Source organism: Aphelocoma coerulescens, chromosome 2, assembly GCF_041296385.1.
Source record: "Aphelocoma coerulescens isolate FSJ_1873_10779 chromosome 2, UR_Acoe_1.0, whole genome shotgun sequence".
Lineage (NCBI taxonomy): Eukaryota > Metazoa > Chordata > Aves > Passeriformes > Corvidae > Aphelocoma > Aphelocoma coerulescens.
This window is the reverse complement of record NC_091015.1, coordinates 145423836-145444092: the sequence shown is the minus strand read 5'-3', so window position 1 is coordinate 145444092 and position 20257 is coordinate 145423836. Positions and strand designations below refer to the sequence as shown.

Below are 20257 nucleotides of genomic sequence, written 5' to 3'. Positions count from 1 at the left end.
GAGCATTGGTGGATAGTACTACCAGAAACACATGACATTGTGTTGAATTACTTCAGAAAAATCTATTCACCTGAATGAAACACAGTATATTTCAAAGTTCTATTTATACAAATACCACACATTTCCAATCACGATGTATTTAAAATCTTTGTCTTCTGATTTGGTATGAATTTTTTTTAAACTCTGTAACCATTAAAGTTGGTTTAACTTGGGCTCAGTGAAAAATAAAATGTAACTCTTCTACAGATAAAAAATCCAGCTCAGTGGTATTTTGAGGAGTGGCGATCAGTAGTAATGACAAACAGATCTAAACACTCATCCCCTCAGATATATTTTCAGTGATAGCTTTTTAGCAGTGACATGCTTCTCCATTTGTCCTGTGAATTATAATCTCTTCCTCTGACCAGCTCTCATTTTAAACAGGGAACTTTCTCACAACTTTGGCAAACATCTTCATAACCAAAAGTATTCCCCTTCACTCTTATGAAAATTGACATACTCATTGAAAAGAGTTACTCATCCATAAACCTACTTCTAAGTCAGCAGATGTCTTGTACTGCTAACACAAAAGTTAAAAAAAACCCCTGAGTGTGCGTTGTGTTATCCAAAGGGGAAGCCAGGAGAGGCAAGACAAAGGCAGAAGGAAAGATCAATTCAGTAGTAAATATGTTCTCCTTCTCTACTCAATATCCACTTTGTAAATGACAGTTACAGTGATGCCACCTTTGGACAACTAACAATGCAAGGAAATTTCAGTTCTACTGGGAAGAATCCAGCTGGGATCAAATTACTGAGAGATACACAAAACAAAGCTTAAAGTAATATTGAGCATCTTAATTTCCTCTAAAGCTGAAAATTCTGTTAAATCATTTTATAGGATGACTGCAGGTTTCCTTCTATTCCTTTCTCAAAGCAAATTATGCTCAGCCTATTTTGGCTTTGACAAAGCTGGCTCTGTTTTGATTTTGCTGACCCACCCAGGGTCTGTGTCTGAGAGTGTGTTTCTATCTTCTCGCCTTATTTTTCAGTAATGCTACATTCCCTTAATACAACTAAAGTAGCACTAGGGAGCTTTCTTGGGCATTGGAATTGACTCTTCTAGGCTGTTAAATCATTAGAACTGTTCCTGATACTGTTGTCTGAGGACAATTCACATTTTCTCAAGCAGTTCTCAGGCATGATACGGGAAGCAGCATGAGCCAGGGATCCATCCTATGTGGATGGAACTGGTCTGTGAGGTCAGGGTGCTCCCCAGCACAGAAGCAGGCCACGTTGTACCACTGCTCTCAGTGCCACAGAGCAGTCTAAGGTACCAGCTAAGCTCAGAGGCCAGCTGGCCTGCATCCACGGTGTTAAACTCACCTTCCTGCTCAGAGTGGCTGTATGCAAGAGGCCTCCTGGGAATAATCCCTGTAGGGATTATTGTCTGTACCTTCTGAACTACGAATGGAGATTGCTAGTCACTGTGGGCCAGAGACAGCTCCAGCCATTTAACAGCAACAATAAGGGTGGAGTTCCAATGCCCAAGAATGTTCCCAGCACTGTTTCATTTCCTCAAACATTTCCATCTGCGAATATTCAAAATGAACACATTCAAAGGACACAAGTTTTAGATGGTGATTTTTCAAAAGTTTTTGCAAGATGGCTCTCTTGAAAAAACTGCTTGTTTAAAAATGTGTTAGTTATTTTCTGGTTTTGTCCTACATCTTTATGACTCCTTAATACTTTTTTCTTTTTTTAAAAATCTAGATATTACTTATTTTGTTATGTAGGTCTTTATTCTAATAGATGAGAATGGATAAATGTTAAAGAAGGTTAGCTCAATTTGGTAAACATTACAGCAAAGTTTAGACATTGAAAGAGTAATTTACAACAAGTAAATATTAGCTCCATGAAAAAGATGTTTGTTATAGAGTACAACAATTCAAGCAAAAAGGAAGGATTAAATCAGTTAAGAAAAAATGAGATCATAGAAAAATTATTGCCTGAGCAGGCTTTAATGGTAATTTTCATATTTTGTGTTTCTTAGCTCACTCCCCAGTAATGCATACACAAAAATTACATGTTCTGTGACAGTGCCAGCAGTAACACCAGGTTTATTTTTAGATTTTATCTTTGAGTAACAGAACAAGTCTTCACTCAAAATTAAAGGAGAAAACTGTTCTCCCAGTTAGCATATTTTACTTCTTCCTAAATGTATCTTTTTTCTTTGCTATTTTATTTCATTTTCCATCGAGCCCTCAATATTACTTGCCCGTCTTCTTTTTACAGCTTCTTGGCTTATAAATCTCTGCATAACTCCTACAAAATTTGTTAAAGGATGTGTGAACTTGCTGGGTGTCAAATATTTTTTTCTTGAGGTCCAGAATTCTGGTTTTTCCTAGCTAAATATCCAGCCAGAAAGATTTTGTTTGACAGGTTCTCAGATAACTCCAAAGGATTTCTTAGGTCATCAAGAAGGTTTAATCTTCTTGCCATACAATTATGCAAATGAAGAACAGCCAAATTTCCAATTCATTCATAAACATACCAAGCACAAAATGCTTTGGAAAACACATTTTGTGGTTATGATTGTTGCAAAGAATAAATGAAGAAGAGCAGTAATTCCAAGAACTTCTTGTCTCTAGTGAGATATTTTGAGCAAGTTAGCTTCCACTCCTTTTGGGGTTTTTCTCATTTTAAGTCAAAGATGGACAAAGTATGGTATGGTACATTTCAGATATAATATAGTTCCTGAAGGAAATGTTAGAAACTGCTCAATACCCCTTTCCTATCACACATACATGCTGCACTTGGTGCTGCAGGTGACGCCACCTCTTCCCAGCTCTGGGACAGGCCCTGGATCCAAGGCCTGCCCTGTACTCTCTGGCCCCATCCTTGCTCTGAATCTTTCCCCAAACACACAGGCCTATGGCCCTAACCCAAACATTCATTATGAGTTTGGCAGCTCACCCACCTTTCCTTACAAATTTCTTCATCTGGGAACAATCTCTAAATGGAACACAGCCTCCAGACATTTCTTTATTGCCTCTGACAAAATCTTTTCTGAACTTCAAAAATTGCTGGGAGAACTGTACAGCAGGAGGCTCTTGTCCAGAGATTTACATTTCCTTCTACATGCAAATACTTCATTATTAGTCACTGCAGGGGGGTATATTACTTTGTTCTCATTTCACGTCACTATTCCTATTCCTTCCCTGTCATGCTTTTCAAAATAACAAGGTCATTATTAACACTAAATCTCTCTAAATCCAGAGTCCCAGAACTGACTCCTACTATTTCTTCATTTCTTTACCAATACTGGTGCTGTCTCTGGTATGAAGCCAAAGTATGGTATAGGGATAGCCTCAAGTTTCTTAGCTCTTTCTGGTTATTTCAGCTGTTCTGAGATAGAAACTTGCATTTCCTGACAGCAGTCAAACCTGCTTTCACGGTCAGGAGGACCAGGGAGCAGGTTGTTTTCCTTGCAGGCAGTGGAACACCTAGACAGAGGGATAAAGTATCCTGATATCCTTATGCACGTGGCAACATGAACATCTACCCACCACTTCCTGACAGAAACAAATGTTATGTGCTCTCAGCTAAGGATAGCTTACACCCATAAGAGATGAGGAATTAATTTTCTCAGCCATGATGGGGAAACTTGTGGTACACACACTAATCCTACTTCGCATCCTGTTCCCACAGGCAGCCTGGAGGCACTTACTCTAATTGCGACTGTCTTTTCCTGCACTCACCTGCAAAACATCAAATCACAACCAACATGAAAAAGATGATTGTATGAGAGAAGGTGATCTTTTTATCTTTCTCCTTGAAGATCTGAGACTCCTATCTTGCCTGAGCTACTTGGGGTGCTGTTGGAAGGACACAGAAATTACTAGAGAAGGAACAGATACAGAAAGTAAACAATTGTTAGTAGCAGCAGAGAAAATTTAGGGGGAAAATGTGACTTTAGTGAGTTTGTGGTGTCTTGCTTTCACAACATTAGCTTAACATTTTAAAAACTCCTATCCATACTTTTTTTTTAAATTGCCCATGTCTTTGTTTACAGGGAAAGCTGTTAGCAACTTCAACATTACTCATTGATCAGCTGACCTGAAACCACATATTTCTATCTATTGGTAACGGTCTAAGTATTAGATTCTTTTCCAGAACAAATTCAGAAACAGCATGATGGGATTGTGCTGTACACCATTCCCCCTGTCTCCCAAAACACGTGGGACATCACGTCCACTGGCGAACTAGTAGTTCTACCACTTCAGTAGTACTTAAATAAGATGGTGTCTTCAAGGTTCCAGAGCAATTTAAGGTGTGTTTTCTTCATCCGCAATACTGTCTGATTACCTATTCATGCCTGTAAAATGAGATGTTCCTTAAGTCATGCAAATGCTGTTTCCAAGATTTTCAAGTTAATTTTGCACATACGTGCTTTTTTAATTAAGAAGCTAAAGTGCTCAAAATGAAGTCAAAACCAGCACACTGCTGAACATCAGGGTTCTTTCTTTTGGCCTGATTTTTCTTCAAGACATAATACACAGAGGAGGCTTTGAGCTCCTTGAGAATATACACATAACAACAGTTTTTTTACTCACAGTAATTTTCCTCACTGAATTATTGTCAAGGCAAACTCTTTTTCAAACAGAAATGGTATTTCACAGTAATTCGTGGGGGTTGTAACAAACAAATTCAGAAATACAAAGATCACTTGATTTAGTTCATGACTCAGTTTTTTCTGTAACAGCAGATATTCTTTCATCCTGTGGAAAAATTACAAATTACCTTTAAAAAAAAGGGAAAAGAAGAAAAAAAGGGGGAGGGCAAATTAAAAGAATAAGAAAACAAAACAAAGAAAGAAGGAAGGAAGGAGGAAAGAGGAAAAGACTTTGTTAGAGGGAATACACATTAAAGAAATACAAAACAATTCCCTGTGATGCTGGAAATCGAATTATATTCCATGTAACTTAAATTACAGAAGTACCCTGTAGGTGGCTTAAAAGTGAATGTGATTTTGACACATGAAAATTAATAATGAATACTAAATACAAGAGTTGGCAAGCATAATGTTGTTCTGTGGTTAAAAACTGCTAGCACAAACCAAAATGCAAACTTTCTGATCTCCATGATAATTGGCTGCAGATGAGCATACTCAGATTGGGACATAAATCTCTGAGGTCTGTCATGGTCCCAGCTAGTCCTCATGGCTCATTAGCTGGGGCTGTTTAAGGGATAACAGCTGCTGCAGGGAACAACTGGCTGGGCAGGGATATGATTGCTGATCAGATCCCTCTTTCTCAGACTCCAGGACCTCTGTTAGGGGCTGGGGAGGTACAGCCTCAGCACAAACCAAGCCACAAAGCCACAGAGAGATGGTGTTCTACTGTTCTACCTCAGAATCTGAAAAAGCGGCTCCTGTGGAGGAGGGGCCAACAGCTGAGAGATTAAGATGAAAGTTGAAGTTTTGAAAGTCAACATAAAGTTCATGGGTGACCTCTCAACTATTGAAACGAGCACTACTGGGAAGCAAAACACACCATTACTAATATTGCTTGAAGCACAAAGATTGCAGTATGTATCTACACACTTCAGAAGGAAGAAACAGGTGATTTTGCAGACTGTAAAATGCTTTGCTTGCTTTCTTTCAAAACATAATATGTCTCTATTTATATGGCAACTTCAGGCTTTGAATAGAGAGTTGATACGTAAATAAATGGATAGGTATTTGATTACCCCATACCCTTACAGAAGTTTGGCTAGGATTGTGCTTATATTTTAATTAACTATGTGGTAATTGAAAAGATGTAATTTGCAACTACTTCCTACCCTCATCTGCTGCACGGAAGAGTTTTCATCTCCCCTAGTACTATACCAGTACAGTATGTCTAATACATGATATAGTTACTGTGACACAATTCTGATTTCAATTGCAGTTCAGTTAAAATGATTCTACTTTGCGACAGGATTATGTCTGAGGACATAAAACTTGGCAGGGTTGCATTAATGTGAAGAAATAATATACACGCACATACATTGAGGCTGTGACTGAGTTTCCTACAGCAGAAAGCATCCCACATTGGCTCAACAGTCCACATCAGCAGAATTTAGAGATCTCTGGCCAGCTCTTACCGTATAAATATACAATGAATTAAACCAAAACTAAACAGGAATCTTATCTGTGCTCCACAGAAGCATCATGGGTTGGGCTCACTTTTGTCACATACTTTCCCCTCTGATTTGCTGCTAAAATAACTCAGAATGTTTAACCTGATAATGTCTTAAGCCCTAAAGTTAACTCAGGTTTAAGAACTGGGTTGGATATAAGAATCTTTCGGTTAATTTTAAGTGGCTGTAGCAAGTGATTAATAAATTTAGTGAGTGCTCCATGTAGTTCCTATTACTTCCCTTCATATTATTAGTGGAATCACACATATACAACCAAGAGACAAATCATTGTTTATTTTGTTGTAAAATGTAATTTAACACAGACAGGGGCATTCGTGTTTTGCAGCAGCTTCCACTGAACAGGAGCCAAGTACATTTCCTTCTTGGCCTCCTTTCCCCTCTGTTTTAATTTTGTGCAGTATCAGTTAATTTTTTGTAGTTTCTACTGGTATCATGTAATAGCTAAAGGAATGCCCCCTAAACTAGCTTTTCTCCTTACATAGTTATTTTCAAAATCATGTAGCTGCATGTTTTATATTCCTAAAAAACAGAAGGAATGTTATTGCTTAGAATAGTATTCTACAGCCTTCACTGTATTCACTACAGCTTTCATGCATTCACTTCATATCCTTCCAAAGAAGTATGCCCATGTGAAATGAAATACATGCCTGGTTTACAAGAACAGAGTTCATCAAGAAAAAAAGCAAACACAAAAACTTGTGGGTTTTTTTTAATAATGTAGGAATTTTGATTTGCTTTGTTTTATAATAAATTATTAAGATGCAGTAGGACCTAAGTCCAAAATCCGCTTCAATAAAAAACCCTACAACTTCAAACACCAAAAAAGCACCATATCTTGCAAGGACTGGACACATGTTGCTTCTAGATATGGAACCTGAAGGGTGCTATGGAACCCTGACTGGCCTTGCAAACACAGTATGGAAACCACCACTCTGGACAACTGACCCAGCTCTTCATCAGTCTGTTTATGTACAGAAGTCCATTTCATTATATCTGAAGGGAATCAGCTAATCTAAGAGAAATAATTTTATCTTTATAACCATGTAGCAAATATATTACTGCTTTTCCTTAGAAAAAACCAAAATATTGTTTTCCTTTCACAAATCAGGATAAGGCAAATTTGATCCAAATTCTGGATCAAAGTACTGATGAGGGGAAAAAGAAGGCAAAATTTAGTTCATATGTCACATAAGGGGAGAGGCAACTGTTGTCTGCTACAGAAAAGAAAAACTGACCATCCTATTTCTTTCTGTTGTTTCACAAGATCTTGCACAACTATGGAAACAATCCTTTAAAACATAAATACACCTGCATGAAAACAGTATCTTCTAGCAATACAATACAAATTCTTTTATTACTTGAAATACATGCATATCTAATATGCTGCAAGAAAGATTTAAGAAAATGTTAAAAGTTGATTAATTTGGCACAACTCACAAGTTTTTAATACTTGGAAGTCTGACTCAGTGTTTAATAAAAGAAAAACCTGCAAAGCAATTTGGCTTTCAAGGGCCACATAGTGAGAGTTCCAAAAACTCTATTTTCGATAGATCCTTGAACAAAATATCACAGCTCTTTAAGAGAAGTTATTAGCTATAGCAATAATTGTTTAAACAGCAATAAGCAATGCAAAGACCTGCCAAATTAAAACAGCGTACGTTGAGATTCAGTTGAAAAATTGAGAAATAAGAAAAATATGTCTTTTCAGACATAGCTCATTCCTTCAGAAGACTTTGTTAAAATGTATAGGCAATTAGCACAAGACTTTTAAGAAATCTATAAAGTATTAGTACATGGCTGATGAAAAATTAAATCCTCCTAAACCTGGATCTCAAAGTACCTTTCTCTCTATATGGACAATCCCATAGAATTTTTCATCCATTTCATTTTACTTATTTAACTTGTCAGTTTCCTGGAGCAATGACTTTTACTTCTGTACATGGACACTACTGGTGTTTTACCAGTAAACAGTTATCACAGCAGTACAGTTTTGTTTTAAAAATGGTGAAATCAAGAAAAAAAGGAATAAAATTATTTTCATACTACTATACTTACATAGCATAAATCTTCATTTTAGTCCTGAAAAAGACTTCCATCCAAAAAAAACCCGACCCCCAACCTTAACTTTTATTACTTTTCCAGGTACCTGTTGGTTCTTCACAGCTATTTTGCTCCCTTTTGCCTGCCAAGCAAGTCTTTACACAACAGCAGCAATTGTCATCACCACCACTACTTATAATACGTATACTATATAGAATGTGACAACTTCTAATCCCTGTGAAATTGCTGGAATTCCCAAGAGATTTTATTAAGTCTATTGACTTGATGTCACTGAGATCATGTTTTGGCCCTGTTCTTTCTCATGCCATTTAAGGAACACTCAGCTTTTTCCAGCACAGTGGCATTTTACATTCTGTTCTTTACAGAGAGGGACGTTTTTACCATGCCACTGTTTCTATCCATTATTGAACCTGAAGCAAGTGGCCTAATTTCTTGAAACAGAATGCAAGGCCCAAGAGTCTGATTCCAAACTGCCACGTACTTTTATGGGCTGGATCACAGAATGTTCCAAGTTTTTTGCACCATTTAATGTCTTGAAAAGGTTCCTTTAGCCAGAACTGTTTGCATCCTGCACATGCCAAATTGAGTAGGGATCCAGAGGTTTCCAAATACAGGGACCAGAAATATCTTGGCTTTTGAAAGAAGAAATAAATAATTTAATCTACAAATTTTGATTTATACTGAGTGCTAATACCTTTCATATATTTTCCACTATTTAAATTTGAAAAAGAGGCTATAAAAGGAATTTTTAAAAATCACAGGTAAAATGGCAACTGAGAAATGTGACACTTTCAGTTTCTCCACATAAAGCCTTTGCACTCATTTTCTAGAGAGACAGGCAGTTTCTTTCTTAAAATAATAAGCTCACTTAGGGTATTTGCTAGGAACCCTAAAATTTTCGTAAAGAGTTGCTATAAATCACATTTTAGAATTCAGGATTTTAGAAAGTTTGAGATTCTTAAGTAAGGTGTGAATGTGGGCATTTCTCTTTGTTGTTCTATATCCGTGGTTTTTTTGTGAATTACATCTCCAGATGTGGTTTTTGGCCTTCAGTGGCAGAACTCCAAGTGTTTCAAGACCGCATCTATTAGTTTTGGGGAAGATGAATAAGAAATGGAAATCTGTTGTCTTTTGTTTTAAATTTGTCCTATTGGAACTGAAAACTGGTGTTTTAAAGTTAACACATGTGAATGGTACTTTATGGAGTTTTACGTTATTTAAAGGATTACATTTTGTTTAGAGAAGTGTTTCACTGATAAAACTTGGTGCTCTCCTCTCTGTCACCCATTCTCCCATATTCTTTCCTTCTTCTTCTTTCTTTCCAATATATCTTCTGCAGGACATTTCACATTCCTCATGTTCACTTAGGTTAGATGACCTTTATGGAGTCCACTTACCATCTCCCAGTGGCTGGAGAAAGGTATCTGATAAAATCTACAACTGATGTCAATCATTAATCCCTAGTGACAGGCTGTGTCCAAACCCCATCCACACTGTGTTTTCATAACCTGGCAATTATTTTAAACAATTAGCAAAAGACAGTTATTCTAAGTCACAAACTGTTAGGAGATGAAAAAGTTGACTTCTAGGTGATGCATAGGTGATGACCCACAAGAGAGAGAAGAACCTTATGTTTTAAAATATGACAGCCCACAAGATGAAACTGATACACCCTGTCCTAAGATTTTTGGCAAAAGAGAAAAAAATTAGCTCATTATAAAAAATTACTCATTATATAATAAGCTACTCATTATAAATAAATCTGAAAAAATGAAAGGATTAGCAACAAGTACTGTAATGAGAAGCCTCATTTCAATAGCCACAGATTTCCAGTCAATCATCTTCATGCACATCACACACATATCGACAGCTAAAACTTTCTGGCATGGTAAAAGGCACGTTTGACAGAACCTCCATGGACCAGCAGGTATTTTCTCTAAACACTGAAAATGAAGTTGTTTCCTTTTTTCAGGCCAACAGTCCTGTAGCAAATATTTATTTCATACCACTTACATAAAGTAAATCAGGTACCCCAAAAGTAAACACCTTCTTTTAACAGCTGCTACCTGGTCAACAAACTTTATCACATCCCTGCTGGCAAAAAAAAAATCTCCTTTTTATTATAAACTAATTCAGCCAAGGTTTGGCCAGCTTCTTACGCCTTTTATCATTTGTATTTGAGACAGCTTTTGGTAGTGGCGTTTGGGGTATTTTGTGTGTAACTTACCCAGTAGAGATTGTGTGTTAACGTCCCTTTTTCGGGTGAAATGTCTTCCAGGGAGATCTTTTGCCATGACAATGGAAAGCAGAGCATGTGCAAATAGCAGAAAGAAACATGCAACCATTTTCTTCATCTTCAAGAAACAGAAGGACACACAAGGATGTAAAACTGCAATACAGGAGAGAAGGAGATAAGTTCATTGATTACATAAAAGGATGCACTCCAACCACATCAGCCACCCAGAGGCATTGCTTCCCTTCCACCACAAACATGCAGACACACTGGCACGGAATAATGCGTATAACTTCAAGAAATAAGGTCTACATAATAATGTAGCAGTTGGCAGTCCCTGTATAGAATCTGTAAGTATTGTTAGTCGAAGTCCATAGTTAACACTGACAACAATTCATAATAATCAAGTATTTTTAAAGCAAGAAAAGGAACTTTGTTTCACTCAGCCTGTCTTCATAAAAAGGTTTGAGGAGGACACAATTTTTTGTTATTCCACTCAGTAGTTCTTTGCTTTTTTTTTCAGAAGTTTAATGGTTCCTGTAGTCTGAGGGATTTTTGCTTCAGAAAATCTTGAAGAATTAAAATAGAAAGAAGAAAATGTATTTCAGAAACAGCAACTCTAAATGTGAGCTGGTGACAATTCATGCTTCCTTTTCAGAAGACAGTCCATAGTTGCTAATATGAAGATAACAGTGAAAGATTAATCTTTTTTACAGGAATAGACTCCTGAGGACTGGCAAGGAGTCTGCCACAGGTTCTGGAGAAATTTTATCACACAGAAGAACAAATTGACAGGCAAAATTCTTACATTAAGAGATGATTCCTGACCAGGAACTGGTTAATGCATCATGAAAAGCCATGGCTGACTCTGAGTCTGCCACAAAACAGAAAACAAAGATTGACATGCTAGAGACTCATTTTCTGGCTGTGTTCCCCATTGGTGGTTTCCTCAGATGGAGACTCCTTCTACCCTCCCCCAAAACTTTATTGTTGTGGTTGAGAGCATCCCACAGGAGCTAGATTCAGTCTTGGAGTGGGTGATACAATGAAACTTAGGAAAGAGCTCCCCTAGGTGTGGAAGAGATGGATAAAACTTCCCACTTTCACAAGAAAGAACTGTTCTGAGTGGAACTTCTGAAGCAGTGCAAATTTTAACAGTAATTCTTCGTGAAGTAACTAAGACATTGAAAACAATTTTAACAGGGCCCTGAACCTGATAAGCAGATACATAACAGAAGGCAACTAAATGCTCCTGTTCTGAAAGATAATTTATTTTCTTTCCCACCATGAGGTGTTCACTGGCAGAAAGGAAAATTCTGAGTAAATATTTTCTCTCTAATAAAGATACGTTGTTCATTATTTTTCAGTCTGTCCCACACAACCATTATACATAATGTATTTTTCTGACTATCAATCTATTTTCCCTTTTGTGTATCCTAGTCAGCAACCCTAAATGCAAACACAATGTTCTGGTGCATATGCCAAAATGAGTCTTTGCTCTCAAAATGCCCAGCCTTACTTCAATGTTCAATATTATCCAGTAATGGGCAATACATGATTTAAGGACATTCAAACTTGGAAAGAGATGGAAATAACTGGTGTTTATAAAAATGGCCACAAAAAAAATTAAATTTCTGGGCATCTGGATGGTATTATTGCTAGAGATTTTCTAGTCAGAAACAGATGAACACTGGAAACAGCACACACCACTGGAAATGGGACTAAGTTTCGCTGGAGGCAACAGGCAGCAGTTGTTACAGTGGAGATTACCAAGACCAGGTGGTCTCTTCACTCCTCAGAACATCAACACACACAGGGCTGTGCCGGGGGGGTCTCCTCTTGCTCAGGCCTGTTCCTTCTGCACACAAGGCAAACAGACTTCAAGGACACATGCCAATTCTAGCATCAATGTTTTAGAAAAACAGTAGCCATGCTCTCAGGGCTAAGGAGAGTAGAGAAATATCCTCCTTGAAAGGCTGTTACAGGAACTAGGCATGAACAGAATGCTCAAGAGGGCTTTCTGGCTCTTACCTACTTATCAGAGGCCTAACTCATCCCTCCTTTCTATCCACCCTAAACAGCTGTGAAGATGGCACTAAACTCTAAGTAAAACCATTTTAGCGGTGCCTGATGGTGTCAAAGGAGAACCAAGGACAGTGCAGCAGAGCCTTCACAACACATTGCTAAATGACCCAGTAACAGCATGATGCCAAAGAAAATGGTGATAAAGCAGTGTCTTCAGGACAGTCCCACCCCAAACTAAACCCTCCCACATTCTGACACTTAAAATACTTTATACCTTTGTAGGAATTTTTGATATTTGGTCAGAGTTTCAAATCACTACACTCACAGCTGTCCATAAGCAACTCCAGAATTAAAAAAAAAAAAAAAAAGTGTTTATTTGCTGTGATTGGAAGTCTTTGAATTCTGTTAGGAAAACATTTACATAGCATGCAAATATTATATGATTAACTGACCATATAAACTAAAATGTCTCCATAAACATTCATTAGCTGTCATTGAATTCTGAAATACATTAAAGCAGTACATTTTCAGTTGAGTGTAATTTTTACCAGCCCCTTTGAAAAGTAAGGTTGGGGTACTAAAGAAACAGAACCACTGAATAACATATTGTTCAATAGTATTTATGTATGATTCAGAAACCTTAGTCCTCAGATCTCAATATCTCTACTAGTCTGATAATCAGAAAATAAATCTACTTAGAGATCCACCAAAAAGGATCCAACTCTTGCTAAAGAAAAATCTACTATGAACATACTCCCATCCACACAAAATGCTGTTTTAAATGAAAGTGATACTTAACAGAGAAGAGCTTTAGTTGCCTCATCTTAAAAAAAAATACATATAATCTAAAATAAAAATGTAAGTGAAATTACAACCATTTTCAGTGAGGAGAAAAAAACAAAAAAAAACCCCAAACCCAAATTCCCAAAGCCAAAGGCTGTATATGTGATAACGTATATGGATCCAAGCCTGCTGTCACTTTCACCCACACTGAAAGCTTCTGTGCTGCTTTCCTGAGGTGATGACATCCTGGATTTGTGTGCTTTGCTCTAGTTCCAGGTACATATTTGTGTCCACTGTCCATTTTTACATGACCAGTGTGTGTTGTGGTTGCATGGCTGCTCCACATACAGTCCTCCCATTGTTCTCTGTTTATCTTCTGGGTCCTCTGCAAGTTCTCCTGTCTTCACTCTAGAAGCTGGATGGTGTTTACTGCACCACATTTGGAATTTAACACCTCCTCTTCCCAGCAGGCTAAACCCTTCTGCCACAGCCCTCTGTATCTTCCCACTGTTGGTTAACCCTTGCTCTACCAGCTGAGAACACATTCCCAAAGTACCAAACTTACAAAGTCTTATTTTTGCGGCTACCCGGAGAATATGTTTCGGGCATTTTGATTCCAGCTGTCAGCGCTCCCCCGGGCAGAGCCAAGACCAAGTCACAGCAGCACAAACATCCTGAACAGCTCAAAAGAAAAAAACAGCAAGAGGAGGTGTGGCAACCCATGGGGCTCTACGAGGCTGAGCACCAGATTCACCAGCTTCCACTGCTCCACTCCTCTATCCATGGTGAGAGGAAGAAGAGTAGGGCTTTCATTTCACAGCAGCCTTGGAGTACTCAGTACAGCACAATGGTACAATCTGATGAGGGCTGCTTGCCGTATCTGCAGCTGTCTAGAAGAAGTTTGGCATAAAAGGAGATTCCCCTAGAAGATGGCAAGTAAACAGACAGGTTCTCTGTTTTTTTAAGACTTTCCTCACTCCCTAACTGGCTGCTAGTCAAGACCTGAATATTGCCATGGTGGGTTCTCATCAGTTTTACCTGTGCTTGCTTAGCCATATACCAATCCATAAGAGTAATTTTTCTGATGCACTGTTACGGATTTTCATGAACTACAATGTAGGAATACTGAAATATAAAATAGAGATTTCATCTTTAAAATACCTATTTCCTTTGCTGGACAGCAGTGAAACAATACAAGCCTGTTTCTATGCTTTCAAATATCTTTCCATGGAAGTCTCCTCATAAGGTATTGATGGCTATTTTGGACAGAGACACTACTGAATATTCAGTGTCAATGGTGATAAATCAGTGACCTTCTCCTGCATGGTGCAGGTTATTAATATTTGTCCTCTTCACTGTGATAACTGTTAAATAATAACAAGGGAAAAGAGATGCTCTGTGGCTTATGCTGAAGTCAGTGTCCTTTCACCTTTTACCCCTCTCCAGGAAAATTTCTTTTACAGAGAATCAGGAGACTCCTCCACTGGCCTGGAAGACCACCTTTTTTTCATTCAAGTACCTTAAAAATGTACCTGTCTTTGCTGAGCAGATCATGCTGAAAAAGAAATTGGAAAACTAAGGTAGTAATATGTTCCAGCTCATGCGTTCTGTTACGCTGTATGGTCTCCCTCCTTGTCTTGCAGAGGTCTCCCTCCTCTTCCAAGACTAGATCAGAAACGTAAACTCCACAAATCCCTGCCTCTCCACCTTCTCCAGCTACCACCAAAACTGGCACAATGCACAGAAGGGGAAATTCTCAGTAGTTACATGGAACATCAACACCTGGAAATAGTATCCCCTCTCTTAAATACTACATAATTTCTCATCATAGATGGGAGGGAAAGAGGAAACAAAAAAGCACCAGAGGCAGCAGTTACCACTAAAGAGGTTGCCTTCAGCTTTTCTTGTTTCGTAGTTAAAAGAGACAGCCATTTACTTTCATTAAGCTGCCAGCAGACCTAACCTCAACATTTTTAAGTTATAAAGAACATAAGTGCGTAGAAGAAAACCATTCTGAAGTTCTTTCAGCATTCCTTATTATCCACCCATTTTTAAGATAACAGGAAACTGTGATCAAATCAAAAGCTTTTACTGAAGGTAAATGAACTGCAAGCAATCTATGTAAATCAATAAAATCAGTCTGTGTCCCCGAATCAGCAAGCACAGTGAGTTACTTTGAAAAAGAAATGAGGTCTTATTGCATGAAAGCCACAAAATACCTCCTTCTCAATCCACCATCTCAGAAATTAAAAAAAAAAAAAAAAAGGACTGCAGACACTGTAAAGCCCTTTTAACTATCAGTTACAATATGTTCCAAAGTATTCACTATCCACAAGCCAACACATGCATTACTAGTTCACTACTCATTAAAATCACTCTGTGTGGCATGGGCATCAGGACATAGAGTATTAGCAATTTCCTCTGTCTTTCTGGACCAGTTGCTGACACAGGCATTTTCCAGTTCTAAAAAACAGCTACAGTGGCCCACAGAGTCCAACATCACACAACATCTGTCCCTAGCCATGCAGGTTTTGTATGAGGGCAGGTGGCCACGACTGGAAGGGTGATATTTAGTACACCAGCAAGAAGCACCATCTTGCCTTCATCATTACAAAGGAGCCCTCTACTGTCATCCTGTTCCACCAAGTGATGGACTGGATTTTCTGTGACTCCTTGCTGCATGAGGAAGGCTTCTCTAGAATTAGCAGCACAGGACAGGACCTTTTCTAAATCATGACTGTCAACTGCATTTCACCAATAGGGTTAAATCACCAAGAGGAAATTAGGTTGCAGGTGCTGTAAGTTTGTAAATTCCTCACATGCTGCTCAACCCTGATGGCGGGCACCAGGTGCACATGAACCTACCCACAACTGCACCATGTCCTGCAAAGCAGCAGAGCAGTACTCATTTGTTAATACATTCTTTAGCTCCTTTTAAGAGGCTAACTTTGACCATTCGTGCTGTCAGTAGTATGAGATAAATCAGGGAAACTCATTATCTGAAAGTCAATTAGTAATTCTGGTGTATTCTGAGACAGCCAACCCAATTACAAACAGCTTTCACAGTAGCACAGCAAGCCACCACAGTAACAAAAGTAACTGTTGACCTGGCAACATCAGTCTTCTATCAATCTGAAATAATGAGCGTCCAGACAGTGCAAGTAACCGGAATCTGCAGTGGATTTAGGACCAGAAGTTGTGTACTCCAGTGCAAGAAGACTGGGACAAATTATTTGCATGGGTCCATGAAGCTTCATGGCAAACAGCTGTTGTTCCGTGTCTGCAGAAGGGCATGTGATAGCAACATGTCTGTTCCAGATGTGTCTGCATAGTGGTGGGGACAGGGTGACAACCAAAGACTCACAAAGTCTTTCACCTTTGTCTCCTATGCTTCCATACAGTCCTCCTCATCCAGCACATATCCCTACCCTGGCAACTAAAAGGATATTCCAATGCTTTCTGTACTGAGAGATTCCCCTCCCTTGGTTAAGAATTAGGCTGTGGCTGAATCTCCACCAGTACCTATTTATTCCAGCTGCTGCTACAAAATCCCACAGCGGAGTTGTAACTTGGACTAATAAAATCAAATGTGACAGTGGAGTAAATTAACTTAGATTTTGAAACAGTACAGGGAAGACCCAAAATGCATTACAGAGCAGTTCCTCGAAGGGGAGGTGAATGACATTTGGTAGTCAGCCAAATATTTCCACAAACCCAACACCGTACATGATATCCATGTGCAGAGCACAGCTGAAGGTGCTACGGGATACAGGAGGGCAACCATATTCTGAAAGCTGTCCAAAGAGTGCTGAGGATGGGGAAAGGAGTTGTCCTTTCCCTATCCAAGCACAGAGGACAGATAAGCACACACATGAATTGATGAGTACAGACACCAAAACATATCAGAAATAGCAGAGATCAGTATTCAATTTTATTGTCAGGTGTAAATATCATGGTAGGACTTTTACACAACAGACTGTTATCTAAAGGGCTTCAAGTAAATGTACTACATATATAATTTAATTTTCTACAGTTCTAATGAAATGAAGAAGACTTAGGGATCTGTTACTTAATGTAAGTCGTCCATCTAAATGACCTACAGACTTCCTGGTATCACTGTTGTAAAATGAATATCTATTAAATCACATAATCATAGAATGATTTAGGTGAGAAAGGACCTCTGCAAGCCATCAGGTCCAACCCCTGCTCAGAGATGAAGCTGACAACCATTTCAGTAACTTCAGAAACTCACCACATAAAAGTTAATAGTGGTGCTATAGAACAGTACACCCATAATATGGTTTACTCTGCATAGTTTCCAGTGGTCAGACAGCAAGCTCTAGCAGTGGGAATTCTTATTTTATGACAGCACCAATCTCCATGCTACGATTTTCTTCAGTTGCCACTTGGACAATAGACCTTTTCATTATCTTGTTCTTTTGAGGAAGACTCATTTGCACTTTCTGGTACTGAATCTCATCTAGACATCAGAATTTCCACAATGTTCCCAGAAGAGTAGCATGGGAAAACTGAGAAAATTCACTTTTAGCATGTAGAGCAGGTATTTAAATGAAAGCATATATTCTATGACACATGATACACACGTAGGCTGCTTAGTTTTGTCTCTGAAACAGTCACAAACCATAAAAGACTCTCAACTGCAAACAGAAAGGTTTGAAAAAAACCAGGATACAACAGTTCTGAAACTTATTTGCAAAGTCACACTGACCCCATTACCAGCACCACTGTAAACCAATAATTTGGGGATTAAACCCACTCCATGCCAAATACTCAATGCTCATAATGAAAGCACTAACAATGAGTACACTGTATAAAAAGACCTTGTTAATGATACCCATATTATAATTAAATGGTACTTACTGTTTTACCCTCCTATCGAGATGGTTTATAAGTCACGAGAGAGTATTTAGATCTGATTAGCCTTTCCCTAGTTTGCCTGGACTGACTAAAACATCTTTTTCCATCACAGCTGGGTCCCCAAGTCCCAGCTCATAAGCAGTAGAATGTGCATTCCCCTGTTCATGAGAAATCCCAGTGAAGTCAATGGAGAGACTCACATAAAGTAATTAGGTGTGAATACTGAGTGCAGGATTAAGGATCTTAACTGCAGCTTTGTGTAACTGAGTGCTGCATTTTCTGAAGATATAAAATAAATCTAATCTGATGAATATCACAGTGATATGCAGCACATGAGGAAAAGTTTAGAAAATCTCATGCTTAAAGCTGAGACATCTACAGGAAAAGTGTAATACTCCAAAATTATTTTGTAGATTCTGTAGGATTTAATGGAAAAGCCATATGTGTATTTTATTAAGCTCTTGATTTAAGGAGAATTTTTGATGGGATACAGTTCAATAATTTCTTCTGAAGTAGTCAGCCGTCTGACAGAAGTACAGATATAACATGTAACCCAACATGCCACCTTTTCAGACCTCAGTCAGGATCATTCACCCTTTGAATGATGGTCCCACAAGCAAACCCAAGCATTTAGGAAGTATTACATAAATCAGCAGGTTACATTCTTCTCTCTCAGTCAACAATAGTCTACAGCTTAGCAGTGATAGAGGCCAGTTTGACACAGAAAGAACTGTCTTCTGAAATAGGAATATGTAGTCATTAAAGATACCATGATAATTTTTGTCAGACTAATGAGCACCATTTCAGTTGGGTTTCCAGGGCAAACACATTCAGAACACCGTCCCTCACTCCTTCCACCTCCAGCAAACGCAGGGCTCTCAGGAAGCTCGGGTAGCCCCTACCCATCAGGTCAGAGGTGATCCCTGCAGCGCAAAGCTACCTGGGGCTGTAGCTCTTCTGCCCTGGCACGGGGAGAAGCCGCCGCCCGCCCTGCTGCAAGCTGCTAAAGACACCTGCAGGCTAGTCTCGAACACGTTTCTAAGAAAGTTTGGTTCCGATTCTACACTGATCTTACAATACAGTGGGGGGTTTTCCATACACTGTTAAATGAGTTACTGCGGCATGCACGGGGAAGAGGGTACATGAAGCGTTTGCTCAGACCCACGCAGTCCAGAGGAAAGGAAACCCTTCTCCTGCGGGCTGCACCACGAGCAGCAAACCGCTCCAGCGGGACCCAGCAAGCGAATATCCAACCGAGCCCCAGACGCCGCGGCGGCCCCTCGTCTCGGCCTCCCGCTCCCCGCCGGGCCCCGCCGCCCGCGCTGCAGCCCCCGCCGCCCGCGGGGCCTTCCCGGCCGACCCCCACCCGAAGAAGCCCCTCGGGGCAGGGCCATCCCTCCGCCGAGCCGGGGCCTTGGGGCGGGGGTGGCCGCCGGCAGTGCCGTGACCCGGGGTGGCAGCGATGCCGAGCCCGCCGGGCGGCGCGGGACGCGGCGGGGTGCGCTGTCCCCGGGCGGGGCGCCGCGGACCCGCCTGGCGGGCGGAAGAGGCGAGACGAGGCGGGGCAGGGCAGGCGGCAGAGCCGGGCTTACCTGAGGGGCTGGCGGGGCCGTTCCGCTCGGCGCGGGCGGCGGCGGCGGCCGGGAGCGAGCGCGAGCCTCCTCCCCTCGGCGCGGCCTCGGACGGCGCTCCCCCGCCCGCCCCCCGGGAGCAGCCGCCTCCCGCCAGCCCCGTCCCCGGCGGCAGGGGCCCGGCTCAACCATGCTGAGGGGAGGGAAAGCGGGCAGTCCCGCTAGGGAGACACGGGCTGCCCTGCCCAGACCTCCAGAGCCGGCGCGGCCCCAGGAGGCCGCGGGAGGACCCGCGGAGGGCCGGGTTCCTCTCTCCTCAGCCGCCTCTGCCGTCAGGGACGCGGTCCTGGTCCTTCCCTCCTGCACACCGAAGGGGTACGACCTGTCGTCCCGCTCCTTCCCGCCCGCCACGTGTGAGGGACGCGGTCCCACTGTTGTCCCGCTCCCTCCCGCTTGACCCGTCTATGAGACGGGGGTTGTTCTCCGGCTCCTTCCCGCCTGCCGTGAGGAAAGAGAGGGAATCGAC

At 40.4% G+C, this 20257-nt stretch overlaps 1 protein-coding gene across 2 annotated transcripts in view; it reads right to left on the bottom strand.

The window, feature by feature from the left end:
- Positions 1 to 19811, bottom strand: part of MATN2 (matrilin 2) — a 71872-nt gene extending 52061 nt beyond the window's left edge. Inside the window, exons 1-2 of one of the 2 annotated variants that reach the window (XM_069005195.1) lie at positions 19753 to 19811; positions 10469 to 10630 (exon numbers count right to left, since the gene is read on the bottom strand). In XM_069005195.1, the coding sequence (XP_068861296.1) occupies positions 10469 to 10595 (127 nt within the window). In that variant the 5' untranslated portion in view covers positions 10596 to 10630; positions 19753 to 19811. Of the gene's footprint in view, positions 1 to 10468; positions 10631 to 19752 lie in introns of those variants that run through there. The other variant, XM_069005196.1, reaches the window with a different exon arrangement.
- Between the last annotated feature and the right edge of the window lie 446 nt (positions 19812 to 20257).